This window comes from Accipiter gentilis, chromosome 13 (assembly GCF_929443795.1).
Source record: "Accipiter gentilis chromosome 13, bAccGen1.1, whole genome shotgun sequence".
Lineage (NCBI taxonomy): Eukaryota > Metazoa > Chordata > Aves > Accipitriformes > Accipitridae > Astur > Astur gentilis.
Genome location: NC_064892.1, coordinates 6,875,049 through 6,901,036, shown reverse-complemented (window position 1 = coordinate 6,901,036; position 25,988 = coordinate 6,875,049). Strand labels below are relative to the sequence as shown.

Genomic DNA, 25,988 nt, shown 5'->3' with positions numbered 1-25,988 from the left:
TCTTTCCGCTCTTGCCCGCCCGCTCGCCTCTCCCGCGCCCGCTTGTAACCCGCGGGGGGGGGGTGTCACGTGAGGTGGCGGCGCGAACCGAGGCGGCGGGGGGCGGGCGGGAAGAGGGCGGCAGCGGCCGCGGCCGCCGCCGGCGGCGGGTCCCGAGGATGAGGTGGCGGCTGCTGTGGCTCCTGTGCGCCGCCGGCTGGTGGGGCGCCGGAGGCAAGACGTTGCGGGGCGGCTTCGCCAGCGCCTCCGCCCGGCTGGAGCCCTGGCGGCCCGTGGCGCGGTTCCAGTTCCACGGTGGGTGCCTGAGGGAGGGGGGGAGAAGGGGAAGGGAGGGAGCCCCGCGGCCCGGCCGCGTCCGCCGTCCTGAAACGGGGCCGGGGGAGTCGGAGCCGTTGGGGCGCGTCAGAGCGGCGCGCGGGGCAGCCGTTAGGGCGGCGGCCTGAGGGGCCGGGGCGGCGGGAAGCTCGGGCAGAAGCGGGGGCGGTGGAAGGAGGAGTCGGAGTCGGTAGGAGCCCCTCGGACGCGCGGGACGGCCTCGGGGTTCGGCAGAGGACGGAGCAGCGTGGCGGCGGCGGGTGCTGTGCCTGCTGCCTGCGTGTGCCACGGCCTGACGTGGCGGGGAGCGGCAGAGGCGTTTTGCGTGGGCCGCGCGTCCCTCCTCCCCGTCCCTCCGGCATCTCCCACCGCACGGGAGCGCGGCTTGGGCGTCGCGCGTGGCTGTTGCGCAGCCCCGGGTGGTTCTAGTGTCGCCGCGCAGCGGGATGTGCGCTCTCACCGGATCGTTGCCGGGGGCGTTGCTTTCCCCCGTTATGAACTCCCTGGCGGTAATGACTCCTGACTGTTAGTCAAGAGGCCCGGCAACGGGCTAGAAGCCTGTTAGAACGGTCGCTGCAGAAGTACAGGTTGGAAGTGACTCTCCTTGCCGCAGAAGTTTTACTTTGCGAAAACAGGTACATGCAAGCACTGCTGGTCGGCGTGCTTTTCCTACGTACTTTCCCTATATGCTCAGCATTTTGGAAGCGTAGACCGTTTTCTTTCCCAGGTATCTTCATGGGAGAAGAGTTCTGTGGCATGCATAGAAAGGCAGCCGTGAAGATAATACTTACACAGGCTTCTTCCCAGACTGGAGGAGCAGTGTGAGAGAAAAACGAAAATGTTTGCGAGAAAAAAAAAATCTAGCGGGATGAAGGAAAACGTGACATAAGCCAAGAAGAGTTAGAATGTGACCTTCTAGTGCTGAATGAGAGGTGATAGATAGGGTGGGGATCGCTCATGGAGTGACTTGAAAGCAGTTAATTATTAGTGTCCTGGAAAATAATTGTAGAAGCGCTCTGAATAGATCTAAAGGGGGAAAAAAGTGCACTGCTTAATCTGAGAAAAGAACATTAAGCTCCAAGATGAGTGGTTTAGGTGTGCTGATATAATTTATTCTACAAGGCGATGTTGCATATTTCCTTAGAAATATTTCTCTTTCTGCATGAATACCCAAAACTATACGTATTTGGGGTCTTAGCAAAGCCATATGGGCTTTTTTTTTTAGAACCTTCTGTTATTTTTTCAAAATATTTTATTAGCAGCTTGGGTAAACTGTAGTCCATATAACATTTTACAGATGCCAGGAGATCACCTTTTTTGAGGTTTTATTGCAGGACCGCTATCTCGCAGCTGGCTCCGAACAGGCAAGTCTTCCTGGCAGAGCCTTATTTGAAGCTGGTAGTAGTCTATTGACACATCCAGCTGGTGCCTAGGTTAGGTGGGAAAGAAGATTGCTCTGACAGTATAAAAAAATATACAAAGCTTGCTTAAATTTGAATGAGTATGTCAAGATGCAGCCTATAGGTAGACTGACACATTAGAGAACACTTTTGAAAAGTTTGATTTTCTTTGTATCGTTTGACATCTGTCATCTATAATTAACTATTTTAGCTCTAATCAGTCCATAACATGAAGGTCCATTTACATAAGTTCTTCTGGTATTAGGCTCAAGAGCCACCCTATGATGCTCATAATCATGCTACAAAGGTCATAAAATACTTGACTTTGAAGCAGTTATTGAGACTGATTGAGGCACTGTCTTCACCTGAGCTTGAGAAAATAAAATTTGGGGTGGGAGGAAGGACAAAAAAAAGGTTATCTGGAAGTTTGTTTAAAAAAAAAAAAAAAAAGAAGGGGGAGGGAAGGCTGTTTGTGATAGAGGTGGTTAATGACATTTGGATTGTGGTGAAGGTTTAAGTACCATCATAGAGAATTATGCATGCAGTATTGTGTTAATGAGATGTCTAGAAATTGTTTCTGAAAGAGTGTAAAGACTTTTATGGGAAGTAGGGGTAGAAGCTTAAGAAATAAAGGGAAGCTGCTACTTATTAAAAAAATCTACGCCTTGCTAGCTTTTTGTTTGTAACTGACATCAAGGCAGATTAGTTGATTTTATTTTTTTAAATATCAAGGTGACCATGCTGTTCTGTGTGTCAGAATCAAGAACGTAGCAGTAGCTGTGACAAAAGCAGCTAGACTTCACCTATTTCAAGCACAGGAATGGCAGAAGCTGCAGAACAGTATCCAAGATCACAGCTGTACAGAGAAGTTCTCTAAAGCTCAGCTGACAAGTAAGTTGCTACTTCTTTCCCTCCTTACAAATTAAGTTATCTGTGTATTTAGAACCCTGTTACCAGTGTATTTAGAATATTTATTTCAGTGAATTTGGACTTTGCATCAACTTAAGTAAAAGCAGGACTTTGGCCTTCTGTAATTAAAAATTATTACAAGGAAATAAAATTGCTTTGTTTGCATCACTTCAGAAGACTTTGTTGGCAAGTTGTGATTCAGTATGCTGCTGGAAAATGAACAATCCTTGACAAATAATAACTTTAATGCTAACAGCCAAACTTTATGACCAGTTCTAGTCTCGTGCTCTCACTTCTACACAGCTCAGAAAGGGTACATGTTTGGCTGAAGTTTTCCTTTATTCATTCAGTACAGAGATTTTCTCTAACTCTGCTTGGAGTAAAAGTCCTTTTTTTTTTTTTTTTTTTTAATGTCAAACTTTTCCATAAAAAAAGATCATGTTGAGTATTTGAAAGAATTTGCAAAGAATACCATTGTAATATGAAACTGAAGAACTTGAGAATCTAGATGTTTGGGACAGTCAAAGGTACAGTTTGAATTGCGACTTTTATTCCAGTGGAGTGAAAAAAATTAGAGGCAAACTGATGGAGTCTGCTGCAGTTACCTCTAAACATCTGAAGTGAATGCTTGTGAGGTAGGAGTATGTAGCCCAAGTACACAGTAGAAGGGTAATTTTGTACCTGCAAAGCTTTTTTCTCTGTTGGTTTTTTTTTCTTTCACGACCTCATAATCATTAGTTTTTTAAGGTCATCTGCGAAAATTAATCTGGGTTATGCTGCTTTACTTTATAACTTGCCCGTATTATCATTTAATGTTCTTTCACACTTTAATTTTGTAATTTGGTATTCATCACTGAACCTCACATTCAAATGTTTTTCATAATTGAGCTGAGATTTATACCAGTACAGAATATGTAGGTTATCTTGTTGTCTTTTGTATATGAAGGAACATTTCTCATTTGTCAGGAGGCTCCTGTTCTCCAGTTCCATGGAAATGGCAGTTTTCAAAGATCAGAAAACAAAAATAAAATTATATTTTAATTTTCATGAAAGCACAAACCTGTCACACTTCGATGTACAAAACATGTTAGAAAATTTTTAATATGGTATCAAAGATGAGCTAATCAGGTTAAAGCTTAACTTGAGTATCCATCTAAATGTAAAAGAACAGTAAAACACTGAAGCATTCAGTTACGTAACTGGAAGACAAACATACTGAAATAATCATTTTTGCACCATTTACTGATCGTAATACTACAAAACCTACTTAAAGCATAAATTTTCCTTTAAGAAATTAATATTAGAAACTTCATTCAAATATATCTTAAGTGAATACAGCTTCTTTTTTTAAATACATTTCCTCTGTGCAGCCAGCATCCCTAGAGTAACAAATTGATCTCCTGGAACACTGTCATTATGAAATCTTACACAGATGTCACTTCTAAGGACATAGTTCCCTTAGACTTGATCTGAGCTGAACATTAAGTGCTGCTGAAATGACTAGCAGTTGGCCCATCACTTCTGTCTGTCTCAGCAGTGTACTTGCTGTTTTCTACTGCATTTAGGAATCATGTGACCACAGGGTGAGTTGGATCTGTTTGCTGATCTTGGGCAAAATCAATTACATTATTGTTTTATCTTCATTTCCTGTGAGTTAGCTTGCAGATTTGATGGAAAACTGATTAAACACGCTCCGTGTGATCCTTCGTCTTGATGCAAATAACACTGTGTCAGAACTCAGCTGAGAGTCGAGATGGAGAATAAAGCCAACCTTCTCAGCTGCAGTTTGCCTTTCATTTGGATGAAGTACTATATGAAATCCTATATTTGTGTTTCTAAAAATCTTGGGGTTTTTGAGGGGAGCTGTTTCACTTTGTTTATTTGATTGATGAGATATGTAGCTCTAGCTCCAGAGTGGAATGCGTACTTACCATTACCTACACAAAATGAATTGCCTGCATTAGAACACTTTTTTTTTTTCTGGTTTGTGTGTTGTCCAAATTTGTATTTCATGACAATTGCTGCAAAGAAACATATCACACGTTCTTCCTGGATCCTAGTGTTGATCAGTTCATGCCTTCAGAGGACAGAAGATAACTTCTTGAAGTTGAAACAAGTTTATTTAAATCACATAAATGTTTTTCACAGGTAGGCTTCAAGTTAGAAATTAGTTCTAAATTCTGCCTACAAAATATTTAGGGATAATGAGTTTGCTAAGGGTTGTTTTGTGTGTACATTTGCAGCTTTTTTAGAAAGGCCTTTGCATAAAAAAACTAGCTTATTTTGTAGATTTTTATGACATTTTTCTCTTCCCTCATCCTTAGCCGTTGTCATCTTAAACTATTAAGGGGAATTAATCTTCAGTCCAGTCATTATATTGTTATTTCTTCTCCAGAGATGGCTTTCATTCATGGTTGAGCTGATTAGCACTCGAGTTCAGTAATCAGTATGACAGCACTTACAATTCCTGAAGTTTCACCCAAACATGCAGAGCCACAGATTTCATTTGCAGCATATGTTTATTTTGGAGAGATTGTGCTTTGTTAACAGTTGCTTTTAGGAAAAATAGCAGTAATACCAGTGAGCAGATGAAACGTCTGTCTCTTTCATAGTTGGGTTTTAAATGTAATCGTATTTGAAACATACAGTTTTATTAGACAATGGTCTCAGCACTTGGCCGTCAGTCAAAATTCAGTCTATTATTGTTTGGGGAAGATGCTGTAAAACATGCTAAGTTGCACCTTTAAAGCATGCACACTGTTGTTTACTGAGTTCACGTGTGGCTGTTCCTGTTTGGTGCTCTAAATATCTTTGAAAACAGAGTAGAATTAAATTTCACAAAGGTATTTTTCATACTGCAGAAGTATCTGTTGGCTAATAAAGAATACCTAGTCCTATCAATACCGTACTAGGGGACAGGAATGTGCTGAGCATAGGAGACACAGTTTGCAGTCACTGGCTTCTGGCAGAAAGGAACCCTCCCAGCAAATCCAAAAGCTGAGATACGGAATGCAGTGCATCTCCTCACCAACCCTTGCCTGTACCTATTTGAAACGAAAGATGAAGTTGGAAGTTTGGTCTCTGATGTTATGGCTGGTTTTCAAAACCAAGACTGTTTTGTACTGTATGTAGTTTATAACCTGTATAAGATTATGTGGATTTAAATTTTATCATTCAAAGATGAGTTTTCTACAAACAAAGTAATTGAGTATTTACTTCTATTTTTGTTTGTTTGTTTTCTTCCAAAGTGACTGTGAACCACACAGAGCAAAATCTGACAGTGTCCCAGATTCCTTATCCGGAAACATGGTATGTGTTTTATGTAGACAAGTTTACCTGCGAGGAGAATTATTCTGAATCCGAGGATATTCAGTTTGAAATGGTCTTACTAAACCCAGATGCAGAAGGGAATCCATTAGATCACTTTAGCGCAGGGGAATCTGGTAAGATTTTTTTTCTTAAAATTAGATTTGTAAGTTAAGGATCTGATCACCCAAACAAATCAGTACTTACTATGCTTGGAAAAGTATGGAGAATGGATAGCAGAGTCTTTTATATTTCATATTCTGCTTTTTCATGGAGAGTAAACTTTAATTCATTTTCTGGCATTACAGTCCCTTTCTCTAGCCTGACTTTCCAAAACTTGCCTAACTGGAAGGATAGACGCACAAGGAAAGTTAGTGTTAAGATCTTTGCTGATAGGTGATTTTCCCATGTTGAAATTGTAAGCTTCCGCTTGAATGTGAATTTAATCCCTGATTTTAATGAATTCATGAAATTCCTTAGCTGTGTAAAACTTGATTCTGTGCAACACAGGTACCTGCACAATAAAACATTTTGCCAGTACAATTTCAGTTCAATGTTTTGGTCTTTCTAAGTATCTTAGTTGCAGGCCACAGATTAGCTATTTGTCAGTCCTGATTTTATTTTACGTAAGAAATGCAATTTTAAATTTTTCAACATGCAAAGAAAAACTTCTAGAAGTGACTCAAGACAGCAGCTAAAGAAACGCCTACATATAACTGTAAGCTTTGGACAATCCAAACCAACCTAATGTGTGCTTCATTGCAGCGCTTAGCTTCGCTGCTCTGGGAGGTCTCATCAACGTGTCACTAACCTAGGTCTGTTGTAAGGGAAGAGCCTGATAGGCGTAGTCTGCTGTCGTACACAGATTTAACCTACATACCCAGAATGACCTTAATTGCTGTGCTCAGAATCATATGCCCTGATGTCATTCTTGGTCTCGAGGATATAGAGGGAACAAAGGCAGCTCCCTTTTTGAAGGGAAGAAAATATTCACTGGACATTTAGCAGAATCTGTAAGAAAGTAGCACTGTTAACCATCCATTTTTCAACGGTTATAAATTGACTTACCTGTCTCTTTAACTTCTTAACTGTACTTCTTAATCTCCAAACTTAGTTGGCAGCTTTTATTTGGTGAATTTTGTATCCAGAAGTGAATTCTAGGTTAATTTACTTATTCTCAAAAAGCACTAGTAGCGTTCTTTTGCTAAATCAATGGGCAAAGCAGTATAAGACATCACGTGGCCCTTAAAAGTGGTGTATAGACCTCCTAGAGAGGCATCCGGGCTCTATATTAGTTTTGTAGGAAGACTTTGAGCACTTGCAAGCAGAACTCTGACCAGCTTGCATGTTGAGTAAGGAGGTGTGTAAAATGCGTTGGATGCATGTATTTAGATCTAACAAGTAGGAAACAGGGTGAGCTGTACATGCCATGTCTTCCACAGTTGCAGAGGAACACCTCTGTTTATTCAGAATTAAAACCTGCATCACTGCCATGAATGCTGAAGTTACACGCCTGTGTCTGCTTTCAAAGAACTGAGGAGGATTTCATATCTCGCGCTTTTTTTTTTTTTTTTTCCCCCCCTAATGCATCTTTGGGGAATAATATTTGTCATTTTTTCCAAGGGTGCACAGCTTGGAACATCAGGGTATCAGAGAAAAGGTCTAGCTTCATTTCTTGGTTCTTTCATTCAGGCAACTAAAAACTACATAGTTATAGATGGTTCTAGTTAGGTTATCCTTCACTTTAGTTACTAAAGTTGTGGCCTGACACAGGAGATCTCAAAATTAAATGGACTGTAAGGGAAGTACAGAAAGGAACTTGAGACTATAATCTTGTAATTAAGATGTTTGCCTTGAGAGAGGAGGAGGCCTGGTTTCTGATCCGTGGCAAGTAATCTTTTATCATTTTATGTAGCAGGGGTTTTTACGTAAGACATGGTACCAGTGCAATCTAGGATTTCTAAGGGCAGCTGACCAGGTAGACAGCATTTTGAAGATCCTTGAAGTTAGGTATTTCACATTAAGGTACATATGTTTTATTTTCTCTGTCAACTCTAGGTTACTTGGAAGTCAGGAAACTTGAAAAAGACAGGTTGCAAATTACCTTCTGGGTTTTTTTATAGTTGTATTTCAGTGCAGCTTTCTCTTAAATTGTTTTGGTCTCAAGCTGGTCATCCACAATCTGTCTTTGGTTGGAAGGAGCTTTCCATCCTTAATGTTTAGTGTTTATTAAAAGCTAGTTGATTTTCCTAAAGAGTTTTCCATGTGTACCCACTCATCATGGTGAGAAATAACTTAGCCACTGAAGTTGGCAAGGATTCTGTAGCTATCTTTTGAAGCAGAAAGATAAAGAGTGAAAGAAAGAGTAAGAGGTTTGATCTAAAATGCTATTTTTGTTGTTCATAAATCATACATTTGTATAGGTATACAAGAGAAGCAGAGTGACCCTAAATTTGTGTTTTATGAGTCTTTATTACCTTATGGTCTTTTTCTCCCATTTGACTGTATATATGTCCAAAAGTATTAATTTTAGCCACAGAAGTTACTGTACTAGCAACGGTCCAGAACTCATACAGTTCTAATGTTTTTCAACTTAGATATTGAAATGTGTGTAATTGCTATGTTACTAATCTCTGGGTGGAGCTGGTTGGAAGTTTTTGGCAGAGTTGTCTTCCTGCTGAAGGAAAAACATTGTTCGGAATCTGATTTTGTGGGCACCACTTGGTTTCAAGGAGGGTTGGAGAAGGCAAACATAAGTTTTCTGTGAGATATGTCTGTTTACCCATTTTTGCATATAGCTCACTGGCTTTGACCCTTTGGGAGCTCATATGATGGGTTCCAAAGCTTCCGGACAACAGAAGAGATTTCCAGGATGCAGGTCTTCAGGGAAGCATTTTACCAGACTCCTACCAGACTGAAAATTAGAGTACTTCTGTTTTGTAAATAATATCAGATACTTTGGGCATTTTTTCAGATTGGTGCAAAAAAAATCCACTCTATGAACTTACGGTTCTTGTGCTATTTTTCTTTCCATTTTTCTTTATCTAAAAGTTTTCTGTCTTGGTCAGCTGTGCTTCTTAGTCTAACTACTTTATGTGGAGGAAGAGTGACACCCAGTGGTTAAATAGATTCAACAGAAGTCTGGGGTTTCTCTCATCTCAGGTTGTGCCTTTAAAAATTGAAGCCAAAAAGAAGAGCTAAAAATAAGTCCTTTAATATGTTTCTGACTGATCAAATGGGCTACAATTATTTTCTGTTTATGAAGAAACTGTATGCCACTTTATACTATTTCACTAGTTGCTACATAGTTATTTGTACTTGAACAGAATCTCTCCCACACTCAGAAAAGGTATTGTTGAATAAGAAATGCTTTGTCAGATCAAATAATAATCAGCTCTGAAAAAATTCACTGACTTTCTTGGATAAGATAGGCTAGGATTTACTCATTTTATCTGTACTACCACTTTTGGGTGACTAAGTATTTCCCAGTGATTATATATAAAAAACCCGTGTTTTGTTTTAGTTATTTACTGCTAGTGGCAACTTTTTTTTTTTTTTATAAAAACTAAGCTGTATTTCTTTTTTTCACAGGATTACATGAATTCTTTTTCCTGCTTGTCCTAGCATATTTTGTAACTGCTTGCATATATGCACAGTCACTATGGCAAACAATTAAGAAGCGTGGACCTATGCATACTGTATTAAAGGTGTTGACAATTGCATTACTGTTGCAGGCTGGTTCAGCTTTTGCCAACTACCTGCATTTCTCAAGGTATCGTTGCTTATTTTTGCTTTCAGTCCTAAGAGTTGAAGAGCATTGTGTTGTAAAGATCAGTACATCATCTTTCCTGTAGTGATTGTGACAAAACATAGGACTGACTTTTTAGAACTACATCACTGCCTAAATGTACTTTTAAGAGAGAACATACAATTAAGGCTCACTCACTTAAAAATAACATCTTTTTATTGTTTCATCAGTTATTCTAAAGATGGAATAGGAGCACCTTTTATGGGAAGTCTGGCAGAATGTGAGTATGCTTGTCTACTGTTTCCTACGTATTCCTACACATTAATCCGCATAATACGTCAGCGAATGCTGTTGCTGGACTGTATTATGATCTTGGACCATATCACTGGATTTTTAATATAAAATACTAGAACAGGTTTTATTCTGGATGTTTACAATAACTGTATTTAGAGTTACACAATTGTGATATTGTTTAGGATTTTTTAAAGGATTTTCTTGTCTGAAGCTTCCTTCCTACAAACACTTAAATACATGCCTATCACATGAGTAGATGTTTTAATACATTGAAGGGTTTTGTGGAGTTTGCATTATCTAGAGTACCAAAGCTTTTTAGGAAACTTAATGACATTTTATGGAGTGTGTCGTTTCACTAGCAGATTTAACATTTATTATAATGAAATAGTAAGCGTTTTACAGCACAAGTGATATGATTAGAGTGATGCAAAAATGCTTATGTAAAGAGTTGATGTTAACAAAGCATTTTTCTCCACTCTGTATAGATATTCTGAGTTCTCACTGGACCTGAATTCCTGTAACATCTCTTCCCAAAATGCACTAATTTACTCCTGGAGTCTTCAGGGTTGAACGTTGTCATTGGGGGTTTCTTTTCTCTAGTTCACATTTCAAGCATAGGGGGGTTCTTTCTAAGCAAATACATTGCCTTTTGATTGTCTTGAAGCACCTCAAGAAAGTAGTACTGTGATAGTGGAATAGTGTTGGAGAGTAACAGCCTATATAGAAAAATACTTCTCTTCCTAGAGATCATTTAGAAGCTTGCAGTTGGAATTAACAGCCTCTTGATGGCACTTGGCACCACAGTAATTGCTTCTTTCTTGTTTTAACCATGTGAGTTAGCAGGTCCTTACAGCCTCTCTAGCAACTGTATTATTAAACTTTCCCTCTCATCTCCTGAAATGAAATTAAATAGAGAACATGAAGGTAGTCATAACTCTTCCCCAGTGAGAAACCCAGTGTTAACTACTACCCAGCCAGAACTTCAGAGAGAGTAGCTGCATGTTAGATTTTCTGTGTATGAACTGTAGTGAAGAGACCACTTTTATTTGCTTAAAGCAAAGTTTGTTGAGAATAAAATATTTTTTGAATCAATAGCTGAATTTCTTAAATTCAGCTAAGAGAGTTTTCCTTTCCTACTGTTTTTAAGGTTCATGGTTCCCAAAACAGTGAAAGACCAGAAGTAATAGAAATGTGGACAGCTTCAGTGTCAATTACAGTTCTGAAGAATGGCTGATAGCAAGTAGTATAGTTTGAAGGTGGAAGGTGCTACCATTTTTTCCTACATCAGAACAGAAATCTGAGTTAAAAGTAAATGGTAAAATTTCTGTTGACTGGCAGTGAGGCCAGAATTTCTTTCTAGAAGCCTGTTCAGATGCTATCCCAAGCAATTATTCTTTTCCTACCACCATTTATTCTTCACCGTGTATAAAGACCTGACCCTCAGTCTAATTAATTACCTAAGTGAATTGTATAAATCACACCAATAATGCTGGTGCTCAAAAGCATGACAAATAGTGATCTTTTAAGTTTTGGTAAGATCAAAATGTGAAAAGTCAGAGAGTATTATTATGCCTGTTGCAACAGCCAAAAAAGATGAATTGTGATGAAATCCGACAGATATGGTATCAGCTTGGTAGCATGTGAGTTTACACTGACCCTGGATATCATGTGATTATTGTAATTTTAGAAATTTCTCTTGACCTTCTTGCTTTCTGGCAAGGTGTGTGAGATGTCAAAGGTTAACACCAGTACTGAATTTTTATCTTACACCATTTTGTCTGGGAATCGGTTTGAATTGTTGCCACACTGAAGCAGAGCAATATCTATATCGAAGATGTGACTGAGAGATGATGTCTGGCTATAATTTATAGAGCAAGCTATCTTAAGGAGTGACAGAAAATAAAATGCTCTCTAGAACATCCAGTTCGGTCATTTCCCCTAGCTTGGATTTGTGACACTGGTTTGGCATGCCTTGGGTTCACGTAACAGTTTTTTCTAGGGAGTACTATGTCTCCATAGCTAGCCTTGTAAAATTTGTACAAAAATAGATGTTTGCTTTTGTGACATAGAAATATTTTTCTTGTACCTCATAGTGTAAGTGAAAATCACAAATAAGGAGCAAATTTAATTGAACTTAAATATTAGTCAAGTGGAAAAGAAAGCGTTGTTGTGTGTAGTGCCCAATCTCTAGTTTCTGAACCAAATTCACAATTTACATAATACAAGAATCATTTCTTCTTGTACAGCTCTGCTACACCACTACAATGAGACAGTTTATTCTCAAGTCCAAGCACCAACTTAAAAATTGTTTGATAAGTTTCAGTCAAAAACTTATCAGGTCTAAAGCTAACAGTCACCCAGAAAGAAATCTTCAGTTCTTTCTACAGGCTTTAATATATTCTAGCTTTAAGTTTCTTTATTCAGGTACAGCTTCAAACACAGGTTTGAGACGCTGATTAAGAATGTAACTTTATGGTGTATGTGTTAATTGTTCCCAAACAGAGGAAAAAAAAAAAAAAAAAAAAAAAAAACATCGACATAGCAAAAATGAGGCAAAGGTAGTTTGCATTTAATAAAATGAAATACAGGCAAGTGGTTGCTCCAAATGAAGTCTGTGTTAGGGTTATTTGTTATATTTTCCCCTTTAAGTATCTGAGAGTGGAGTTTGTCCTAAATATTTGTGCTTTCTGTGGTAAGCTACTGCATCCTTAAGACAAAGTGCAATTAATGTAAAGTACAATGCAACTATCTGATTTTTGAACAAAAGTTTTTCATGGAAAAGGAAGGAGTGCATTTCATCATTTTTTGTATTTGCAGTGTGATTAACATAGTTATGATATTAGTTCTTTAGCATTTATAAGCCTATTTATGCAGATGGACTCCTGAGCCCAGACTTCTTTGACACAAGAGTGGGATTTGGGAGGACGTGGTGCTGTGCTCGTGTTATTGCAGCACTGCAGCGTAACTAGAGGAAAGCTGGTAGTGATCTGTTTGGTCACTGGAAACTACTCAAAATACCCACATTTTGTGGCAAAGCAACCTCAGCTAGTCAAACTATCACCAAAATTATGACTAAAGGTCATACAGAGGCATAAATGCCCACCCTTCATTTGTATGTATATCGAACATTTCTCTTTGCTTTAGAAAAAAATGTATTTTTGTTGTGACTATTTATTTTTTCTTTTGTTTTTAATAGTGTGTGACATAGTCTCACAGATACAAATGCTATATTTATTGTTGAGTCTGTGTATGGGTTGGACAATAGGCAGAATGAAGAAATCTCATGGCAGACCTCTTCAGTGGGATTCCACTCCAACTTCTACTGGCATTGCTGTAGTAGTTGTTGTTACACAGGTTTGTATTTTATATTCATTCTTATACTGAAATATAGAGCTGCTATTAGGTATGACAGAACCGTGAACCAACTAATTTCAATATTTTATGAGGGAGGGAGTATCAAGACTGGAAAAAAAAAAAAACCCACAGCATAATGTGCACCCAGTATGTCTAATAGGTAACAACACCTTCTCTTTACTTTAACAATTTAAGGTGTAGCTCCACAGTATGTTTTTGTTCAGCAGTAAAACCACTTAAGAAGTTCCCACAGTTTTCCAAACTCCTGGTTGTGCCAATTGTTTGTAGCATTATACTGTAAACCAGATCAGTGGAATGATCTAGATTGGAGGGGTAAAAAAAAGGAGGGAAAAAAAAAAGAGGTATTTAAGATATTTCAGCCAGCACAGTCATTTTACTGATCTGATTTATAAGATGGTCCCATAAATAGTTGTAATCAGTACAACTGAGGGGTTGTGAACTACATTATGGGGGGTGATAACAAGCAGCATGAGAGGAGAGATGAGAAAAGCTGTTGTGAGAAATTCTTTCTGTCACCAAAAAAAGTTGAAATCCTTGGTGTCCTCCTCTTAGAACCACTCAAATAGGATGTCTAATGGTCTTTTTAATCAATATGAGGGAATTCTTGAAAGGTTCATGTGCAGGATTGGTCTTGCAAATATACAAATGGTCTGACACATAATTTCATTCAAATATTTTCCATTAGTATAAATTAGAAAGTCAAGTAAACCAGTAACTTAAAAGTAAATTGTAATGGAGATCATCCAACCCTGGTGGTGCCTTTTGTAAACAAATTTTTTTAAATCACACCATAAAGACAAGAGAATCTGAAAGCCATTGAGAAAGAGAAGAGCAGGGAGAAACTGGAGACAGTAATGAGGAAGAGATTATACTGAAGATTTTGTGGCATTTGAGTAGTATCTGTAATTAGTGCTGCTTCCAAACTAAATCAGTGGACTGCTCAAACATTAAAAGTAGCTGGGAGCTGACATTTCTTGCTAATTAAGAATATAAACCAAAGGCTATTAAGGTCAATGGGACTGTTGAAATTCAAAGATAGGTTCATTCCACCTTACTTCGACACCTGTCTAGCACCAGAAATTTCACATGCTGGTAGTAAAGACGACTTCTAAACTATTAATTTTATTCATGCCTCTCCACTTGTACATACATATGGGTGTGTTAGTACTCTGTCACTTGAGACTGGAAAGTTTTTTGTTGTTGTTTCCTTTTTACTGTACATAGAAAGGACACTCGGTGTCATCAGCTTGATCTTTTTTTGGTTGTTACTTGTAAAAATCAGGGCAGGTATCATACATATATGCTGCTTCCCCTGGTACTGGTCCATTACACATTTGTGTTAGCTCTTTGAGCACCACTAGAGCATTGGCACAAGGTTGGCTATCTCACTTTTCACCATGAATGCACAGCTCTACCACATCTCTCCTGGTAACGTTGGGAACATCAGGTTTGGCAGGAGTCTTGTAGGAACAGAATATGGATATCAGAGTATGTCGTTGCCTGGTGGTTTTGCACCCCCATCTCAGTGTCTGTTGTCTCCAGCAAAAGTTCCCTGACACCAAGAGTATCCTTGCCGCTTCTGGAGAGGATGTTTTCCATCTCATGGTTCAGTACATACAAACTATACCTTCTGCCAGATTTCTTCTCCTTAGTACAGAATGCAGCTGTTGCGGTCTCGATACTGATCCCCTGAGCTCATTGCCTCTGTTAAAGGTGGTGAGCTCAAGACTTCATTCTCTAGATTGGTCTGTTGTTCACTGGTCTGTCTAGATTTACATGGCCGTTGGACCTGCTGTAACAGGGCAATCAATGATCACTTGTAATGATTAAAAACCTACAATAACCTCCTTTCTGTCCTGCTCTTTCCCAGAGATTCTTATGGGAGAGCCAGCTTCCTCCCATGCCAGAGGTTGGACAGACTTATGTGGATAACAGATGTTCTGAGGACTTGCTGTGGAGGGTGCTGGAAACCACATGCATTACCCTAACACAGCAGATAGATACTGAACCATGTTAGTTTTATTGACATTCTATACTACCTGTCCTCATCTCATCTTCAGGGAAGTCAAGCAAGTGGACAGCCTGGGAAAAGATATTGTTCTTCAACTTAACTGCAATTTTGACTGGCAAGCTATCTGACCCTGTTTGGCTGCTACTATTTCAAATTACTCAGCAATTTTTCAGGGGTTTCTCTCCTCTTTGTACTGATGCTATGGATTCTTTCTTTTTGTTCTTTCAGAAACACCAGCAATTTCCCGGGCTGTGTTTACAGGTTACTGTCAGTGTAGGGTGGACACAGCCTTCTAGTCAGCAAATCTCTTGTTGTCTTTGTGGCTGCAAAGAGGTAGCATCTCAAAGGGTGGACAAGTCTGCGATTCAGCGTCTCCCTTTGCCTTAACTTGTTTTTTATTTCAGCCTCAGAACAAAAGATTCCCAGGCTGCTCTATATTCATTAAAGATTCTGCTCTCTGCTGCTGAGACACAAACCTTGTTCAAAACTTTGATGGCAGCCCTTTCCCATCAGGCAGACCTGAGCAGTTTCAGCTTTCAGGGCTGATTGGAATAGAGGCAATGATTCTGGAAAGACAGCTGATCACTTTGAACCTGATGAAAATGACATAGAATCTTACTGCATTAGATGTCACACTTCACAGGGGTTCTTAGGTACACCCCAAAGGTGTGGTCAGAATGAGCTCTACCTCTGACCTTGGATCTAAACCATTTTTTACTGTACTGGCATTGCATGACATCACATACCCAAGTACTAGATATGTTTAGAAGCAGCTAGTTAATCCACTTTGCCTTGCTGCTACTTCTGATTTCCCTTTTGCTTCCCTCTTCCTCTTGCCTCTCAGAGGTGATCTGTCCCATGAGAACCTGCCTTCACTGGAGATTGATATGTTATCTTGGCTTGCCATAAAGTCAGTGTTGGCATAGTGAAGGGGAGGAGGGGTTCTACCATAATTGTATCCTCATGACAAAAAAGAAGAGTGTCTGGTTCTTCATTGTATGGATGTGGAGGTTCAACTTGTATATCTGGAACATCAGGATGATGTCCGTGGCAAACATTCTTCTAGCATTTGAACAGGAAGATCAGTACTGGACAGTGGTTGGTGTCCACTGTGAACCAAGGTAGGACAGAAGTATGTGCAGGTGAAATCAGGCATTTTGAACAGTGTATTGTGTAAAAAAGGAGATGGTCATTCTCCTTTACTTTATGAAGAAGCAGTTGTGACTTGGTGTTGGACATAGCTAGTGCGAGTCAGCTCTTCAGCTACCTAGCTCATCCAGTTCTTTTGTCTACAGCCTAAGCAGAGTCGTTCTTCTGGATAGCAACTAGAATTCCCCCGCTGATTTCTTCTCAGAGTTCAAACATCGTTCTGCTCACTGCCAACAAAAAAATGTCTCCGATATCCACTTCAGCAGGTTGGTGTTCCTGATATTGCAGCTAAGTGAGCTGACATACGGCTTTCTGTGGTCAAGGTAAAGGACTTCAGGGCTTATTGACCTTAATTTCTCAGGCATAGCCAGCCAAAGAAATTTTGACTTCAAGATCATGCTTGTCTATGGAAACTCTTCCTTCATTGAGAACAGATTGCCTAATCCATTGTAACCTAGAAACACTCCATAGCACAGACTTCTCTGTTAGAGAATCCTGCTTTTCTCTGGTGAGTGAAAACAGTCCCAGCTCACAGGAAGAGCAGTGACACACGTTCATCTTGTCGGAGTTTCCAGTGTGTTGCACTGATAGTTCCATCTCTGCCTCTAATGCCTCTGCCTTCTGCTTATTTTGGAATAATCTAATGAAACTGAAGGAAGCTGGAATTCTGTGATCCTACATTTCTGTCACTACACACAGTCTTTGATCAACTTTTTCCTGTGTTGTTTACACAGTTTACACTCTTTAAAGGGCTAGTCCAGAGCATACTGTGCTGTCAGACACTATTTTCCCATGAGGATTTGGACTTTGTTCTCGTAATTCCTTTACTCCAGCTCTTTGTCATCTTCTCATGAAAGTGGCTTCCTTCATTGCTGTTACTATTGGTGTAGGTTAAGGAAAATTCAAATCCTCATGAGTTCTGTTCTTTAAGGTTACGCTATCCCTAGGATCTACCTGAAGTTTCTTTAAAGCAGTATTACAGTTTCATCTTCATCAGCCTATATTTCTTCCCCTCAGATGCATGATTTAGTCAGGAAGATTCGTGAGGTGGAATAGGAGGTGGTTGGGGTTTTTATTTTCTCAGACGGTGTATGTCCAGTCCAGGGAAGTTAAATACTTTTGCTATTCCCAAGTGTAAATATCAGAAGGGAAAATGCTCTGTACAAGACTGCAGTGATTCTGTAACTGGTAGAACCCTCATTTGTTGTGTGAGCATGTTTTACCTGGACTGAAGTAACTTCTGTGATAGGAATTCATCAATTTCATTCCAAAACTAGTGCTGTAGACACAACTTTACTAAACACTGTGCTGTAGCTCAGGGTTTCAGGAGCCTTTTAGCCTTATTTCAAGTCTTACTCCTTGACAGAATTCTCAGTCAAGTAATTTGTTCATTTGAAGATGTTTGCTTGGAGTTAGTCAGAAATAGAGTGTTATGGTGGGAACATTTGAAGCCAGTTGTTCAGATTGTTTACTAGTAATCAGTGATGTTCAAGACGTGCATGCTTCACGTCTGTCCCTCTCCCATCCTTCCATTTTCCATCCAGGTAGTTGAGGAGTGACTGAAATGACACCAGTCGTGCTTGCTGTGTCATGGCCTAGGTAAGGGAGGGCAAAAGAGCAAGAGTACTCTCTGAGGATATTCTAAGTGAAGATGATACTGTCTTGACTGATGAGACTCAAGGACACCCATCTTTGGAAGGCACAGGTGGATTACACTTTTTTTTAAGTTAATATCCATAACCTTTTTGTCTTTATGTAGTTAATGTAGTGAGAGAGCCTTTGAATGTGTTCAGAAAGGAATCTGACTAATTTAGATTTCTAAATTGAGGCATACAATGTCTGCTTCTGAAGGCCTTCAGAGCTACCTCACTCATATAAATCAAATTTGCCTACCTTTCTTCAGAAAGCCTGCTTCATTAGACATCTGAAGCCTAAGTGCAAGTTAGATGTGTGCAGTAGGTGGACTGGATTCCAGTGTATATTCAAGAGTCTTAAAATGCCATTTAGCTGCTCCATGATGCTGGGGGAGTCTAAACTTCATGGGTATTCTAATTTATAACGTTAACATTCCCAAAGTCTTAAAAAGGTACTTTTCAGCAAGATTCATTTTTTATGCAACAAGTAGGCGCCTGCCTTCTACCCAACTAAGATTCGCGAACTAGGCACTTAGTCTGTTTTTCCTTGGAGAATCCATCAATATTCTTTCTCACAGTGCTCCTACAAAATTGGATTCTCCAGTAAATGGATACAGTGCTGAGAGCTACGGAGGATTACTATCTTTATGTGTTGGCTAGAGCATTTGTCCAGATGTTGGGACGGCATTTGGAACCTGTCATGCTCCCTTTCCTAGACCCTAGGAGGTTTCCGAGCCAGTTGCTTGCAGAGTCAGGCTCGCTCGCAGTTTCTGACCTAGCTGATGTTGAATTCTTTTCTCCACAATGGCACAGCTTCAATAGAAGAGGTGGAGAGTGGCCCACCCAAGAACAGCCTATAGCCTGGCAGTTGCGGCACTCTCCAAGGAGGTGGGAGATGTGAGTTGGATATCCTTTAGGCAAAGAAGGGAATTGTGGGAGATCCAAGTTCAACCTGGGTGAATGCTTGAGCCTTTAGGCTATTGTATAAAAGGGGCAGCAGCACCACCCTCTTACTTCCCCATCTTTGAAAAGAAAAGTGAATCCTGTTAGGATTTTGAAAGAAAAGGCGTAGTCGCCTGCCTTTGAAACAAGCTTTACAGGTTGTGGATCCCAAGTGGAAGGAGACACCTCCCTGTAGCTCTGTAGAATCATTTCAGTGGGCTTCCTGCTGAGCAGGCTGACTGTTTAACTAGATGATTATTTTGGATCTTATGCTAAGGTGGCACATTCCTTCCATCCAAATTAGGGGAAACTTTAACTTGTCTAACTTTCTAAAAGTTATGGAATGCAAGAAGTGAGACTCGGTTCTTTCCAGTTGCACTTGGAGTAATAGGTAGTGCCAGAAGGCAGTTCGGGCTAGGGTCTTTTGTGCAACATGGTGGTCTCCAATAAGCAGAGCGGAGCATGACCGGTTGTGTGGATAATTTAATCTGTGATGGGAAGATTAGTTGAGGTTTAGTGTAACCTTGTTTACTCTAAATGTACTTTTCTGTTGTTGTTCTTTTCCAGAGCTTTTTATTAATTTGGGAGCAGTTTGAAGATACAAATCACCACAGCTACCATTCACACCATGGCTTAGCAAGCGGACTGCTTATTGGCCTCAGAGTTTGCCTAGCTTTGTCACTGGCTGCTGGTCTTTACCAGATCATCACAGTGGAGAGAAGCACACTGAAAAGGGAGTTCTATATCACCTTTGCCAAAGTATGGGTTACATCAGGGAAACTGATCCCTTCTGCTATAAACATAATTGTGGCATGCAGTTGACTGAAGCACTAAACTCTTTTCCTCCATAAGAAAGTTAATGTTTGAGTGTCTGATTTGATTAAATTGCACCCTGTCATCATACTCTGAGGAGTCATTTTAATTTGACAAGGAGTATAGAGCTTTTTTTAAACAGAAATCCCACCTTTCATTGTGTGGTTTTCGTTCTGTTGATTGAAAATTAAACAATGGCTTCATAAAATAGACAGAAATGTAAATGCAGTTCCTCTAACTGTCATCTCTTTCTTCTAAGCTGGCAAGTAGTCATTTTATAACTTATACTCATCTTCTCTTTCAGGCCTGCATTCTCTGGTTTTTGTGCCACCCATGTCTTGCAACCATTGCTGTAATATTCAGAGAATATCAAAGAGAAAAGGTATGTACAGGCAAGATAAAAGAGATGGAATTTGAATAGTAGTTGTTCTTCATGTTCAGTGTTTGTTAGCAAACTCATGCTCTTAGGCTGTTAATCTTATGACCCCAAAGCAACTTGAAAAGTCTTAGTCACACAGCTCTCATTGATGCTAATGTGAGTCATATTTTACAAAGGCATACAGGGTTTGAATCATCTACGGGTAATCATTTCTAGGTTAAGGGAGGGAGAGGGGGAGATTGTTAAGTCAAAGGAAAATGGGGGGGGTGTTTTGTTTTATTGTTTGCTTGTTTGTTTTTTAATTAAAAACACCTTGGGGATTCTTTTAACAAAGCTAGTAGAAAGATAAATCAGTGGATTTTTTTGTTGTTGTTTGCTTTTTAGTCTTCATCCTTTAAAAGCTTTATGTGGCTAAATAGGTCAGGAACCTGTAGCTGAACTGTATTCTTTAGATTAAGAAATCGGTCCAAATATGTAGTTTGGTTTGTAAGCTCTAAACAGTTAAAAACAAAGGTGGACTCACTTGGTTTCTCTATTGCTTAAACATATTAGGAACTAGAGAACTAGCGTGTGGAGCCTGCCATGTTCAGATAAAGTGCACTGCTATTCTCAGGTGATTGACTACCTCATTCCAGGGTAGAGTTTGCTTCTTTTCTCTATGGTTTTAACTGTCTGTGCATTTGTATGCAAATATTTTTGGAAATTGAGTTTTTATTTGTGTAGAGGATATGTACGGGGAAGAAAAAGGTTCCACTAAAAATATGTAGTAAATTAAATACTACACTTGATTTTTAAAAAAAAAAAGAAAGAAAGAAAAAAAAAAACTAGGGAGAAAAAAAAGACTTCTCTATAGCTACTAATGAAGAGACTTTTTGTTGTTGTTTTGTTGTTGCTTGATGAAGATATCATCATAGCAGGAGGACAACCTCTAGAGATGGGATCAGTAAAGGAAATTTTTGCATTATTTTGAGCTTACTGAAGGGAGAGTACAGTTGCTCTGCTCTTGCATTTGAGCAAGTTTAACCATTGTGTGCCGCTGCAGTTCCTACGTTATGAAAATTTAGCTGTGTTTCCTTCTTTAAATGCACTTCAATAGAATAAAGAAATGCATGATCAATAAATACCGTATTTATTTAAGAAAAACATGTATTTTAAAAGACTCTCTGTACATGAACTTAGGCTTTTGCTTTCTCAGAAACAGTAGTTACCTTTATACATTTGATAAATACTGCCTTACAAATCTTTTACAGATGAAGAGACTTGCACTGAAAAGAGGTCTGGCTAAGTGAGTCTGATTAATCACTATCCTCACAGCTCCAGGAGTGTGCTAGTGCAAAGTGTTTCCAGGCTTTTTTTTTCACTCTGTTTGTTGTATGAACAGAATATCTAAACATCACCTCTGCTTGTGAAACTGCATGGGTGGTGAATTGCAAGTCTGAAATTCCCCAGAACAGAGACTGCCAGAAGGGTTATGTGACTTGCCCAGGGCTATCTACTGATTTAAAAACACCCAGGTGTGAGAGTCTGAATCCTGGACTTAAGATTCATGTTCAAATCTTTTGTAGCTGCAGCAGTATTAAAAGGTTTTTTCACTTGCTTTTTCCTTTTCTCTCTTTTTTTTTTTTTGTCTCTAGATTATTACCGTAGGCGTTATCCTCTGTCAGTGCATCTCCATGGTTATCCTCTACAGACTTTTTCTATCTCATAGTCTATATTGGGAAGTATCTTCACTGTCATCAGTGACATTGCCACTAACAGTATCCTCTGGACATAAAAGTCGACATCACTTCTGAGATATTTAGGAAGAATACGTTTTGTAATAAATGTGCAATAATGACTTAAATATACAGGTATTTTTGTCATAGATATGTGATACATTGGTTTCACTGGAAAACTAAGTGATAATATAAGAGCACTTCACAGAACTTTGGTCTGACAAGGTCCCTAGATTAGTCTGTTAGAAGTATTGTGGAGTGAAAAAATCCATCTTTTGAATAATTTTATAAATACTGTTTGTCTAGTATGTGGTGCTGAGCTGTATCACGGAAAAGTACAATGAATCTTTTCTCTCCCATTTACAGACACAAAAAAAAATCCTTACTTTATATCAATAAATACTAGGTTTGAAGGTGTTATAAAATGCAGTTCTTAAAACATCTACAAGCTCAAACAAGCCTGAAATAGGCCAGTTGTGAAATTGGTGTGATGCGTAAGGATGAGTACAAGTTCTTTTATTTTCATGCTTTAGAGAAAATGCATTTTATATATAAGCATAAAAGAAGGGGAAACAAAAGAGGGAGAGAGTCCTCTAGAAAATACATGTAAAATGTTCACAACTGACTGCAAGAAACTTTCCTTTATTATTGGTGTAAAAGAAAAGCCTTTTTTGCAACTAATGTTCATACTGGTTAAAATTTTAATGGGACTGAAAATAGGGTTTATATCTGCCTTTTTAAAAAAAAAAAATGTAACTAAAAATTTCATCCAGTAATGAGGGTCTAAACAGTATTTAAGACTTATAAGACATAGCAACATAAAGGTAATTAAAACAGCAGGCTTGCATCTTTTAAAGGGGAAAAAAAAAAGGCAAAGAAAATGGAATGGGTGATGTGGTACTAGAATTTTAATCCTGATATAATTCATTTCTGTTACATTGAGGATTCAATCATAATTAAGCCATATACACAGATTAAATTAACAGAAGCATTTCAAATAAATGTTGGTTTCAGTCATCAACTACCCATGAATTCCTGCCCAAGGATACTTAATCAGGATTAAATTTTCTATGAATAATTGAAAAACAAAATACTCACTGGATTTGTTATAATCCATGTTGGCACTGGGTTCTAAGTAGTTGCCATCTTCCATCCATTGTAATAAAGCCATACTACTTTGTGATGCCCTAGCATTCAGAAAGCCAGTGTAAATATATACTTTATTGAAGTGCCTATTTATTGAGTATGATTAAATCATGCTGACTTTTTTCCTTCATAATAAGAACATACCTATTGCCATTGTGACTGAAATCTTTCTTTCTGGATTTAGTTTAGTATTTGTCAAATTCTAGACTTATTTTCATAGATGCGTGTTTCTTCGCAACGTGGATTTTATTTTCTAGTAAATGAATGTTTGTTTATTCTTAACAATGTGTATTTAATTATGTCTTTATGAAAATGTGAAGACACTGGGGTTCTGCCTTTAAAATAGCCCTAACTTTTCTATTCATGTTTGCCTTGGTTGCGAGCATAGTTGAAACATAAGTCAATTCCATTTTAGTTTAGAGGCAAAACTAGACATTTGCCTTTGACTAAGGCAAAATGGCAACATGACAAAGTTGCTCATTAAATCATCTCCTTTCTTATTGTTTGTAATTCAGATCAAGAATGGCAGGTTGAGGCTGGAAAAGATGAGATATTATGATTTCACACAATCTTCAGAATGATTAAAAGATTAATTATTACATTCCTCTGATAACCACACAAAAATATTATTGGTTAAAACTTCAGTCTTTATTTCCCTGCTTATCTCTGTACTTTTCATCTTCTCAAGAAAAAAGCACCCTGTTTTTGATAAGTCTCCAATAATGCCGTAGAAGAGCTCTATCTGTCCTCATGTATAAGACATGAAATTCACACATAAAATAGAATTTTCTGATAGACACAAGAACTGCTTTACAGTTTATGATCCGTCACGATAAAAGTTTTAATCTATGCAGAAAAACCTGTATGTGACTTTCAGAAGAGGCACTCCATTTGTTTTATTCTCCAGAAGTATTTTCTTACTTCCTGTAGTCCCTCTGACTTCAATCGGTCAGTATTAAGGTAAATGGTATCTTAATTTCACCTTATAAATATACCATACAACAATTCATAAAATGAATTCATAGTTAATCTGAGTGTAAATAGGAAGCATAAGATGTTGTCTCTTAATCTTTTCCAGATTGCCCCGTAAGTCAACAGGTAACATTATCCTCTTACTTTGGCATTGAACCCAACAATTTGAAAATAAAATTTTAATTTTGCTATTAATTTAACTGTAGCACCTAAGTATCACTTTCTCATGGTAAGCGGTACAAAGGACACGCATTTCTGCCCAGGTCTGTAGCATTCTTTCATAACCAACACTCGCCAGTTCTACGTTACTAAATCATTAATGTGTACTGCAGCAGTAGGTCACTAGGAATGCAATAACATTCAAGATGTCAGTTAATTTGGTACAGGATGTCTTTGGGGGGAGTCTTCAAGTGTGACTGATTTACAAAGCTTCATACTTACCTGTACTCTAGCTTGAAGTTTACTGCCTCTGGATCATGCCCGAAGTGGGTATGTGAAAGCCTATCTCTTCTTCCTAACTTATATCTTCTGTGAGACCAGCTGATAAGACCTTGCTTTTTTCATGCTTATTCACACAGTTACCCATTTTATCAATTTGGTTTCATAACCTCATCTTGAAAGAATAGCTTCCAGCCTTCTTTCAGTTGTCTGCGATCAGTGCATCCTGACTGTAAAACTTTTTTTTTTCCTCTTTTTCTAAAACGTGCTTTCCATCACAAAAAAAAAAAAAAAGAGGAATTTTTGCATACATCTTGCATACATCTGAGGAACTCAGCGATGCATTAAGGTGACGGCAGCAGACAGAAGCACTCCCGCAGTATGCCCGTAGCCCCGCTGTGTAAGTGATGTGGGTTTGTGCCCGCTGAAAGCTGCCGTGTACCCGGGGAATTCTCGGGGAGAGCCACGGCGCTCCAGGCTCCCTGCCACCTCGCCGCTGCACTGCAAGGGGCTGAAGCGTGTTCCCCAAAGGTCGCGCTGCTGCTGCTGACCGTGGTGAACAGCGCTGCTTAGTTGAGGGCTCAAGTGATGACATCCCGTTTGAGAGTTCCTGCACATTGCACGGTTCTGTTTTAAGTAAAGTGGTGGTTACAGAGTATACTAATTCTATTGCCCGCACGTTTTGGTGCTTAGAAAAGATAGGTGGATGCTGACATGACTGCAAACTGAAGTCGGTTGTGCTCTGAAGAAGAAATCCACTTGTATGGGTGAGAGAACACCTCCTTGCCATCACCTTTTCTACTGGCACAGACGCCTGTTTGTGTCAATTATGATTTATTGGTTGAGGGTGAGATCACCAACTCTGTCTACGAGACCCCCCACAAGCAGTGAGGAGGGATCATCTTGCATTGCTCCTGACCAGCGATGTGGAGGCTGGAGCAGTTCTAGGGACCATCACAAGTCCCCTAAGCTATTCCCTCCACCTTCTGTGTAGAATGTGTTTATTGTACATTTCTTTAAGGTGCTTCAGGTAGGAGAACAAATATTTACAATTAAATATATGTAAATGGAAGTGGAAAGGCTTGATTGGAAAAATATCAAGTTTCTAATACATATTACTATACTAAGACCTCCCACACAAGACAAACGTTTATAGTCAGATCTAATGAATATTTCTTTCTGGTTCCTGTGCCAATGGAGAGCCATGGAATTACCAAAATCTTTTTGCTTGCATCTCAGTCCTCTGCAGAACTGGAAGAATATTTGATTTGATTTGGCTCTAGTTCATTCTGTGCAATGGTATGTCTAGTTGATACAATAAATGTTTATTGGGCTGGCCAAAGCTCGTGTTATGCTGTACCTTTTAACTCTTTGTGTGTGACTATGCAATGTACAAAGAGCAGGTGATCCTTGCAAATGTCAGACATTAAAAAAAGAAAGTA

At 39.0% G+C, this 25,988-nt stretch overlaps 1 protein-coding gene across 1 annotated transcript; it reads left to right on the top strand.

Annotated features, from left to right (window-relative positions):
- The first annotated feature begins 131 nt into the window (after positions 1-131).
- Positions 132-25,988, top strand: GPR180 (G protein-coupled receptor 180). Its single transcript, XM_049815653.1, has 9 exons — positions 132-294; positions 2,448-2,606; positions 5,873-6,067; positions 9,522-9,702; positions 9,909-9,958; positions 13,169-13,326; positions 19,651-19,842; positions 20,201-20,278; positions 21,910-25,988. Exons 1-9 carry the CDS (start codon positions 159-161, stop codon positions 22,066-22,068), a joined length of 1,308 nt encoding a protein of 435 aa, XP_049671610.1. The 5' UTR covers positions 132-158; the 3' UTR covers positions 22,069-25,988.